The 11,763-nt window shown below is 34.5% G+C and overlaps 1 protein-coding gene across 3 annotated transcripts in view; it reads left to right on the plus strand.

Annotated features, from left to right (window-relative positions):
• LOC109110053 (paired box protein Pax-5) overlaps positions 1-10,932 on the plus strand; it is a 48,583-nt gene extending 37,651 nt beyond the window's left edge. For all 3 annotated transcript variants that reach the window (XM_042711174.1, XM_042711316.1, XM_042711241.1), the window contains exons 9-11: positions 3,139-3,225; positions 4,471-4,557; positions 6,857-10,932. In XM_042711174.1, the coding sequence (XP_042567108.1) occupies positions 3,139-3,225; positions 4,471-4,557; positions 6,857-6,939 (257 nt within the window). In that variant the 3' untranslated portion in view covers positions 6,940-10,932. The remainder of the gene's footprint in view (positions 1-3,138; positions 3,226-4,470; positions 4,558-6,856) is intronic.
• Positions 10,933-11,763: the final 831 nt, after the last annotated feature.

Genomic DNA, 11,763 nt, shown 5'->3' on the forward strand with positions numbered 1-11,763 from the left:
ACCTTCAGCCCGTTGGTCCTCATTGAAGTCCATTATATGGAGAAAAATCCTGGAATGTTTCTCTCAAAAACCTTAATTTCTTTGCAGCTGAAGGCAGACAGACACGAACATCCTGGATATCATGGGGCTGAGTAAATTATCAAGAAATTTATCAGAAAAGTACATGATCAGAAATGTTTTTGTGCACAGCAGAGCATTTCACAGTCTGCTTTTTGCATTAAAAATAAGCTAAATGCTTAATTCTTGATAAATGTTCTGTAACCTGTATTATGTTTTATGTTTTAGTGTGTTCTCTTTTTTAAAACAAAGTTTAAAATAAGCATCATATCAGCTAGAATTTCAATATTGTCGCATCCCTTATTATAAAATAATTGTAAAAACACTACTGTACGCTGTAAGAAAGAAAGGGGAAAGAAAAATGGAAAATGTACTGGTAATTTTCTGCTAGGATATTATCTCTCAAGTTTATAGACATTTCCTTTAAACATAAAACACAAATCAATGCAATGTGTAATTCAAAAATGGAGAAAACACAAATTCTTCATATTAATATTACATTGCATCCTGTTTTTATATACTTTTCTTATGAGTTTAAAATTTGAAAGAATGAACGCAGTCTAATCAACTAATATTCTCTTGTTTAATGTGGCTTAACCGACTAGCTAAATAACTATGAAGAGAAAAAAAAAACCTACTTGGTAATTTCTCAATATCTCATTAAAGTGTAGGGAACAAATGTGTGCTTGCTTAGCTTCAATATCAAGTGCAAGGAAACACAAGTGGAAACTCTAGTGTAACAAGACAAATAGAGTGGCATAAAAAAGCAAGAACTCTGGGATGAAGGACTGTTCACCAACCCTTGTATCGACTCTCTGAACACAGCAAAACAAACCTGAGCCAAAACAACAACAACAACAACATGTCTCTTGTCTTGTCTTCAGTCTGTCACGCTGGTGTCTCTCCCCGTTGCCACAGTGACTCGTAGGGTCTTGTCGGGTCCCCTCTTTTCAGAGCAAGATCTGTAACCTTGTCTCGTATCTTCCTCTGACTGAATCTCCCATGTCTCACGCACTTCTGGCAAGCATTTATGACCTTGTAACCCATCTCTCTTGCTGGGGAGACCCCATCCCTCTTCTCTTATCCATCCATAAGTCATTCCCCTCGCTTTCACCAGCATCTTCCCTAAACGGAGGAGAGGTAACCATGCCAACGATCCCATCTAAGAGCATGCTGAAGGTTAAGGGTAGGAACAAAGCTTCAGACTGCAATTCAGATTATCCCACTTCATTTACCTTCTACTATTTATTTATTTATTTACATTTTCTGTGTTCATGATGATACTTTGGAATTTATTAAATTCAGAACAAAATTTTAAAATGAAAAACACTTAAAAAATAAAAACTTTACTTTGACAGCTACAATCTTATGAATCATGTATCACTTTACTTTCTTATAATATACAGTATGTGTGAACCTTTTTAAATCCATGTACACAAATCTCATTTTCTGTATAATTATATATTGTATATGAAATATGAAATTACATATAAAGTCCTAAATCAAAGCTAAAAGTAAAGCTAAAATCGAAAAGTTAGAACTAGAGTTAGTAAGTTTTTTTTGTTGTAAGTTTTGGAAGACACTTGTGCACAATTATTTGATCAAAAGTGAACAGTAGAATTGTAATATTGTGAAATATAATTAGAATTTAAAATAACCATTTTGTATTTGAATATGCACATTTTTATTAAAGCTGATTTTTTTTAGCATCATTACTCCAGTCTTCAGTGTCACATGATCTTCAGAAATTAGTGCTGATTTGGATCATCAGTGCTGAAAACAGTTGTGATGTTTATTATTTTTTGTGGAGACTGTCATGCATTTTCCACATATTTTTGTACTTTTGTAATTTATTCAGCATAAAATTACATTAAACTGACAAAAAAGTATTATTAAAAAAAAACAACGTACTGATTGTGTAGCCTCACACACACGATGATGTCTCATTGGTCTAAAACTAGTCCCATTCTGCAGTTTATATATCATATACTGTATGCTCTGAATTGTTGCCTTTTTTCCATATTGTGCTTACAGTGTGAACAGTCCAATTAGAAACTTGGAAATCGTGTTTTGTGTAACTCATTTTGTGAAGTTTTGTGATTACATTTGTTGCTTGCTGAGAAATCTGCACTTTTTCCATCTTTTTCCATTTTCCCTTTATTCGCTGTACAGACAATCAGTACAAACAAAGTCTAAATGAGATAATATTAACTTCTGCTATATAACTAGCTAGCTATTCTAACCTATATATAAGAATAATACATATGGTGTTGTTGCTTTAATTAAAAGAAACTGTTGCTTTAATTTCTTGTAATTGAAAATCAATCAAAATCAATAGTGTAACATTTATGTACTCCTGATATGCTCTTGTTAGCTTGCTTACAATCAAGGTAGCATTTTGAACAGCTACATTCAGTACATTCCGATTATTTTCTTTTAATGATAATCAAAGTACAAAGAAAAATGATAAAGTTATAGTTTGAACTGCCAAGCTAAAAAAAAAAAATGCCTTGTGTGCTTGTTTACAGCTCTCAGTGAGATGGATTTATATACTTCACTGCCACTTTTATGAAAAATTGATTAGTAGTGCTTTTTCGTTTTTCCCTATATCTTCTGGATCCTCTTCCTTCGCTTTATCCCGGAGTGTATTGCTTATTTCTCCTCTCCTTTTCTGTGGTTCTGTTGCTTTCTCTCTTTCAGCAGGGGGCTGACACACAGGGGAGGGGGGCACAAAACCAGCCAGGCAGAACCGACAGAGCCAGAGATGGAGGGAAAGAGAGAGAGAGAGAGAGAGAGAGAGAGAGAGAGCTGGGGCCTCTGATTTTGTGACAGCCAGCAAAGGGAAAGTGTTCCCCAGGGAAAGGGAGAACGAGGGAAAAGAGGGAGAGAAAGAGAGAGGGAGATAAGGGGAAAACTACACTGAAGCAATGGAGGAGAAAAACTGTCACAAATCGACACTTCCACCCAGCCAATTGGACCTTTTAGGCTCCTACACAGATGTACAATCCACTCGCAAATGGAAGAGTTTGTGCAATTCTGCATGCACATCTAATACTTCTACTGTCTTTTCTTGAATTTCAGGAGGAGATTTCTCTGGCAGTCCTTATTCCCATCCGCAGTATTCGACGTACAACGAGTCTTGGAGATTTGCAAACCCCAGTCTACTAGGTAAAAGCTGAAGCACAAACATATGAACAGTGATGCAGAAAATGTGCTCTCTTAATGCTTTTAAATTTTCAATAACATTTATTATAATGTCATTTAAAACAAATAATTCAACTAAAAAGAACATTGTCATTATTTAAAAAACAAATGCTGAAGCAACTTTACATCTCTTCATAATGTTAACAGATACAACTTTATAACTCGACGAAACTTTGACGAAATTAAAATAATTTGTCCTTGTGCAATTTCATGTTACATTCTTACGACCATAGTTCCATAGTTATGATTCGTGCAAGAACCAATGGACGTAAATTTGATTTCAGGGCTTCGGTGAAGAGGGAAATTACTCACAAAGCTTTTGTACAGCTTATATTTACTGTACCATTCAAAAGTTTGTGGTCAGTAATTTTTTTTTTTTTTTTAAGAAACTAATTATTCAGCAAGGATTCATTAAATTGATCAAAAGTGACACTAAAAACATTTATAATGTTACATGAGATTTCTTTTTTAAATAAATTTGTTTCCTTTGAACTTTTTATTTAACGAAGAATCCTGAAAAACTGTATATCCAGATTTCCAAAAAAATAAAGCAGCACAACTGTTTTCAACATTAGTAATAATAATAAAAAAAATATCTTATTGAGCACCAAATCAGCATATTAGAATGATTTCTGAAGGATCATGTGACACTGAAGACTGGAGTAATGATGCTGAAAATTTAGATTTGCATCACAGGAATAAATGACATTTCAAATAAATATTCTAATAAAATACAATAGTTCACAATATTACTGTTTTTAATTAAATAAAAGCACTTTTCACTCTTACATCTTCCAAATGTGGTTTTTCAGAGTGATACCACAGAATAACCATTTTGGGTTTTCCCAAAGAACCTCGCATGTTTTTCTTAGTGTGAAAAACATTTTAATAAATCGAAAGAACATTGTATGTAATGGAAAGTTTCCATGGATGTTAAAATTTCTTCATGGAACCATCAATGCCAAAAAGAACCTTTATTTTTAAGTGTTAGGCTTCTTTCAAAAACATGGAAAAGGTGGATTGGATGTGCATGTGGGGAAAATAATAACAGAATTTTCAATTTCTAGTGGAAAATAAAATGCACTGCTTTAGAGTGCTTTAAAAAGGTTTAATTTATAGACACATTTCTAAAAGACCATCATTTGCTGTGAACTATAATCTTACTGATGTTAAGTTGTTATATATGTGTGTGCACTTTGCTTTTGTCAGTGTTCCAGCAGGAGTACGGTTCTTTACTGGGCTCAGAGAGAGCAGCTTCATCGGGTCTATTCCCTGGCCAAACCCCACAACCTACAGGTACAGAACACCCACGCCTTCCTCGGGTTAGCTTGCCAGATCTGTATGCATGCATGTGTGGTGCACAGAATGAGGGGTTCAGAAGAACCTGCCCCGTTCAGCAAACCTCAGACTGACACATCAGTCCAGAGCAAGGCTTAAAAACAGTTATATGTGTGTGTAAGAGAGAGCCACAGAGCTGACCTTAATGTTCCCAATGGAGAAGGGATTCCTTGGAGATTTCATGAGCTTTTTGCTTTGTGCGTCAAGAAAGAGACCCCGATTTGACAGAAGTTTGACAGTGTTTGTGTGAAGCGCTTGAAGCCAAAGTGTCTGTTAGGGCTACAAACCCCAGTATATGCTTTCAAATTAATTAAAACATTTTCTCAAATGCAATTGTCACTGTAGCCAAATGTAAGTCATAGCAGTAATTCATTTTTACCTACATACAATTAATTGCTGATTCAGGGTGTAAACCTGATTTACAGTATTAGTTAATCAGACCTGCTTCACAAAAACTGAAAATCTAATTATAAATGCTTTTGAAATTTTGAGACAAAGAAATATTGAGAAACTAGTCTAAGTAAGCCCACGGGCCACATACAAAGATAATAAATCTTTGCAATATTCACAATATTGCTTGATTTTACATTACCAGCAAAATAATTGTGAATATACATTATGTTGTGTTCTACTCTTTTGACCCGGAGATGATTTTATTTTTTCTGAAAATGCTAGTTAATGTTTTCACATTGAGCTAAAAACCACAGGGTAAAACAACAATACATTCTTGGGATTCTTTTACCCAAGTTTGTTACACTGGTGGTGTTCACGGTCATAAATCACCGGCCAACAAAAAATTGCTTTCAAATTTTCATTATGCATTAATAGTACCAAATATTGGACTCAATCTTTTTGTTAAATTGTTTTCTGTCAGTTAGCACAGGTTTTTTTTTTTTTTTTTTTTCTGGAACTAACTGGCCTCATTGATTTGGGTTATGCACCTCTTTTTTTAAGTGAACACTGAGAAAACTATAAACAAATAATGATTTTTCACATCTTGATATACTTCACACTCTCAAACTCTGTTTTTACAGCAACACAAAAGCTACTTTATCACACTCACATAATCTTCATTTCAAGTGAAGACAAACACACACATCCACCATATTTCTCACAGTTTCAAACTCTTTACCTCCAACAACAAAGACTAAGCAGTCCCTGCACTTCGTAAAGCCCTCATGAACGATGATAAGAAAGACATTTTATCTTTGAGGGGTCCATCAGCACTTAATGCCAACACAGACTGATCAAGATGGATCATGTGTCTTATAGAGCAGAAATGGTCTCTTCCCAGCAGAACCTGAGCTGATGATGGTGGTGTCATTTCAGATAAGAGGAAGGGTGACATGATTGTCCAGGACTGAGAAACCAAAAGTACACTGAGCTGTACACCCATCATTCTGTAATCAGACGTATTCTCAGTAATTAATTAATGTTTTTTGATTAGCATTTATCTTAATGTTAACACGTTTATATATTTATTTTTCTATCTATTTGTTTATATATATATATATGTATGTATTTTTCTATCTATCTATCTATCTATCTATCTATCTATCTATCTATCTATCTATCTATCTATCTATCTATCTATATGCATACACTACCATTTAAAAGCTTGAAATGACTTAAGATTTTCTATTTCTTTTCTATTTATTATTTATTATTTTTTTTTTTAAAGAAGTTTGTTTTTATTTAGCAAGGATGCATCATTGAAAAGTGACTGTTTTTTTTTAACTTGCACTCATCAAAGAATCTTAAAAAAAAATGAAATCAGACGATGATAAAAAAATTTTTTTTTGAGCATTAAATCAATTGAATGATTTCTGAAGGATCATGTGAGTAAATTGCATTTTTAATATATGTATGTATATGTCTATATATATATATATATATATATATATATATATTATATATATATATATATATATATATATTATTTATATATCATATATATATTTTTTTTTATCAAATAAATGCAGGCTTGGTGAGCAGAAAATATTTCTTTTAATTTTTATCTTTTTAAAAAAATAACTTTTCTAAACTGTAGTGTACAAAAACATTTTTCTTCTATTTTAAAATGAGTTGTGGTGTTTAAATTAGTAATTTAAACTGACTTTCAAAACCTGGATTATTTACATTAGTGGACGATAATGAATTTAGAGGGCCACTCAGGTGGCCTAGCTTGTTGACACGTTTGAGCTATTTAAGTGATAATCTGATGTTTGACAGATGTGTTTTTTGACATCCCATGTAGGATCTCCATACTACTATAGCGCAGCCACACGGGGAGCAGGAACGGTTGCCACAGCAACTGCCACTGCCTATGACCGCCACTGACCAGCCCGACAGAGGAGAGGAAGAACGGGGAAGGAGTGGGCGAAACGAGAAGAAAGAAGAGCGAGAATGGATTGATAGCACCCACACAAGAAAGAAAAGAAGTGTAGGAGGAGCAGGAAGGAGAAAGAAGAAAGAAAGAAGAGGTGACAATGTTTCCCTGCCAATTACAATCAATGGTCCAATCAGTAGCTTCAGCCGACGTGTCTGAATTCTGTTCATTAGTGGAAAGTACACACCCATTCACCTTTATTCCTGTGGTCTCAGCTCACACTAAATCTGTTATCTTCTGTCATTAAAGCCTTGCTTATCCTATCGTCTTTGCATCTCTATGCAGCCTGTTCTTAGAGATGATCAGGTGTGGGGAATTGGTTCCAGACAATCTACTAGTGGCAGCTTGAGATGACCTACATGCTTTCAGTTCATTTTTGAGTCATTTTATTATCTGTGTGAATGTGGCATCATAGTCTGTGGCAGACTAAAACCATGAATTGTTTTGGAGAGAACCTAACGTATCAAGTGAACGGAGATTTAATAGAGTTGGACAGAAAACTCAGGTCGGAATATTGGCATTATTTACATTCAGATTAGCCAGCGTGAAGGACAGACCCATTTTGCTATCGAGCACGGGACGCTTCCACTTGAAAATGTAGCGTACTAATCACGGTAGAGATTTTACTGGAAGGTACTGAAATCTGCCCTGATGAGAAGCACAAGAACATCTGAGCCCTCAGTTCTAATCTTGGAGCCATTTAGACGTAACAGACTCCTTATAAACTGAATTACATGCAAGTTTAGAATTAGCTGCGATCAACAACGGAACTGTTGTGTGATTCAGTCATTGTGTAATATGTTGGAAAATAGCAGCATGATTTAAATGTTTAAGCACTGTTGTCATGAATGAGAGCATCAGTATTTTAAAGACTCCTCTCCTTCCTCTATGTAGATAAATATTATTTACGTATGTACAGAATACCCCTATTCAACTGTACATTAGTAAGATTTATAGCTATTTATGATGGAGAGTAATATATATAAAATTGTGTGTAAAAGTTTACTGCGGACAAATGCTACTGCTAGCTAAAGATGTCGCCGTGGAAGACGAAGCTGGTTCTCTTTTTAAACCCCTGACGTTTCATTCCAAACACAAATCAGTTGCAATCAAAAGAGCTTGCTGGCACTGAAGCACCGACAAACTTTTGTAAATTCGCTCCATTTTAGAAGGGGAAAACCGATGCTAATTCTTCCCTAACGGGAAGTGATGTTGTACTGTCTGTATGTCCTTCAAATGGTCTCCTTAGCCTCCCCAAAGATGCTCTTCAGTAGTCCATAAGACACTCTTAAAAGCACAAAGTGACAAATCTGTTTTCCAGAAATGGCTTTTTTTTATTTTTGTTCACGCTCGTTCTCTCTGAGTGCATTTGTTTTTATTCCCTTCATCCATACTGCGCCAAGACAATGCATGAGACCAAGGTGGAGGCCTTACCAAACTCTATATGTAGCAACATCATGTCTAAGATATCCTGTACATCTATCACTTACCATGACAAGAGCTTTCGATATCATTATTGACCGATATATTGATATCTAACTTTAGATTCTAGTGGATGAGAAAAGACAAAAAGTGTGCTTTATTTAGCTATTGTCTGTGATGAGTGTTCCCAGTTTTTTTTGTTTTTGTTTTTGTTTTTTGCTTTTTATTTCAATACACTGTGCATTGCTGAGTAGCTTTCCAAAAAGGAGAACACTGTAGTTTTAGTAGTGAGTCACAAGCACCAAAACTTTGATGTGAAATAAGTAAAAAAAAAAAAAAAAAAAAAGATAAATCTATGATTATATATATATATATATAGAAGTTGATAGTTTTTATGTTTTTATGTTGTTGCTCTGGACTGTAAAGTAGTACTAGGATTACATTTGTTTGTAGATCATAAGTTGCACCTTATGCAACTCTAAAGAAACCCTTGATGCCGTTCACCACTAATGACTACTGGTGAACTTTGACCTTTTAAACTTTTAGTCAGAGGCATTATGAACCTGAAGTACACCAGCTGAAATCAAGGACAGTGCCTTTATTTTTCTACCGAGTCATCCAGAATGACCGCGAGTCGCTAAATTGCATGCATTTCATAATGAGATCACAGCTTGACCAACCAATCAACAAACCGATGCCACTTCCAGTCATTTTTAACAGCGTTTTTAACATGCTAATTTTACAATCTTATTAAAACTCAGCAAGTAAACTAAAAGTGAAATATGAAATCCATTTAAATCAATTTAATATTTAACATCCAATTAGATATGATTATCACATATATAAGATTCAATAAAAGCAAAATGCACATATTCTGAGACCCAAATGTTTTGTTTAACAGAGTTTCTGGGTATTCCTGTTGGATTAAAGTAGAGAGACACAAAAGAAACACACAATCGCAGTTCTTTTGTCCTTTGGCAGGTTGCGAATATGCCATATCTTTCCATTGACATGATCAAAAACTGCTGCACCAGCAAAATCAAACGCCCCTTTCTCTTTTCCCATCTCTTCTTATTTCAATTTCTTATTTCGACCTGCCCCATCATTGAACTCCATTTGTCTCACTTCAATCTCATTAGATCTTCCTAACCCCTTCCTCCAATGCCATCCAGATTAGAAATTCTACAAGTTGGCCGTTGATCACCTGAGAAGATTAAGGTTATGTGATTAAAATATTAATTATGTTTAATTGCACATTTTAAGTTATAAACAGCTTGCATAAAACAAGTTGATTTAATTAGTCCTATTTTTCTCATTCACTCTCATTCACAAAAAAGTGTCAAAATAAATACCTGGCTTCCAATTATACTTTAAAACAAAGTAGTTTAATCTCTAAATATGGTTTAGTAATGACTCCATATTTCAAATATTTTCAAAGGAAAGGCTGTGCGTCGTAAATGAAATGCATTGATCCACTAAACAACCCTCAATTTGTTTTCAGCGTCCCACTGTTTTCCTCACTTCAAATCAAAATATCAGAATATGTGAATAAAATGCTATTTGACTTCATTTTCCAAATAAGCTAAATTTGGTATTGATTGTATTGATTCTAAAAGTGGCATGTCCACATCAACATTACAGGTTTCCCAACGAGAAAAGCAGACTTTTATAAAACAGAGGACTTGGTTATCACCTTATTGTGGCCTTCTGTGTACAATCGGAAGCTCCTTCTGTTTCTTTCCCAAGGGGTTCATAAGTATTTTTTACTCAGTTTTTGAAGTAAAGATGAAAGATTTTAAGAAAGTTTGAAACCTTTTGACGAATTTGATAACAGCAATCAGTTCAATTCAAAGGAAAAAGAAAGAATAAAAAAAAATAAGACCAGTAACACATCTGTAGCAAAGTATTCTGTGGTGATCATTGCAAAAATATTCAAATTATGAAATAACCAACATGACAGAAAGAGGAAGGCAACAGATATTTGCAACGAGTAAATGAATGAACTGCTTCTTTAAGAAATGTGTATGTTTTTTATTGAATTTTCTAGTAGTAAAAAAATCTTGGTGTTTTTCTCTGCGTGTCGTGTGTTGTCTAAATATTTGAATGTATTTACTGCGGAACAAAATTTGCCAAAGATATCATGCCGCTTGATTTCAATCTTTTTTGTTCTTCGTGACTTATTTCTTAATTTGATTAAAATCTGTCCACAAGCTGGAAATAAGTGTGATTTGATATTGATTTTCTAATGGAATTATATTGCTATTGTTATATTATTATTTTTTTATTATGCTGATGATTTTTGTTTGTTTGTTTTACTGTTGTTCAGGGTTATTCAATTGTCTGGCATTCCTCCTAATCCTTGATACAGGGTCTAGGCTACTCTGTGTATGTGCATATGAGTGAATGTTGTTTGTGAATTATCGATTAACGTATGTTGTAATGTGAAACTAAGAAGTAATTATTTGTAAATATTGGCCATAATTTTATTGGTTCATCAGAATAAAAGTAATTTTTTAAGTTCACACCTTGTATTAGTATTGATCAAAAAAGCTTGACTTTCATCACAAGTCTTATCCTAATTTATATTGTCATTTAACACATAGAGGGAATATTATATATATATACACACTTCTGGGGGAACAACCAGAAGTTTTTATTCTGAAAGTGAACTTATCCTTTAACATGTGGGGATAATGGACCATAAGCTGTGATACAACACACACACACACACACACACACACACACACACACACACACACACACACACACACACACACACACACACACACACACACACACACACACACACAAAAAACAGCTTCAGCCCAGCTGGATACACACTCAGCTCCAGCTGGGATTTGGTCTTGTGCCAGTTTACCATGTCTCACACACTCATTCAGTAACGGTCTTGGGTCACTGCCCGAATACCTAGTTTTCCAGGTTGGCACTTGTGATATTTCGGCTCTTGGGTGCATTCCCAGATTAGGAGCACAGTGGCAGACTATGATTTCTGCAGAGCTTGAGTTTCAGCCAGATAACATGATGAATGAGCACTTCAAAGCAGAGGAGTTCCTCAGGTGTGTACATTTGTGATACAGTGGATCACCCTCTTCTAGCAGCACTTTTAAAAGCTCATTATCATCTGGAAATTACTTGCTTAAATATGCAGTTGTGTCCCACAAAACATTAGACATAACTCCCAAATTGTTTCTCCAAACTGAGCCAACAAACCTTTTATGATTTTGTACAGATATCCACTCAGGGATTACTTCAAATATAATGGGCAATTACCAAAGCAATGTCGTAAAGCAATGTTGTGTTGTGAACGCTGCTCTCCAGCAAGGAATGGTGTC

This window comes from Cyprinus carpio, chromosome A1, assembly GCF_018340385.1.
Source record: "Cyprinus carpio isolate SPL01 chromosome A1, ASM1834038v1, whole genome shotgun sequence".
Taxonomy (NCBI): Eukaryota; Metazoa; Chordata; class Actinopteri; order Cypriniformes; family Cyprinidae; genus Cyprinus; species Cyprinus carpio.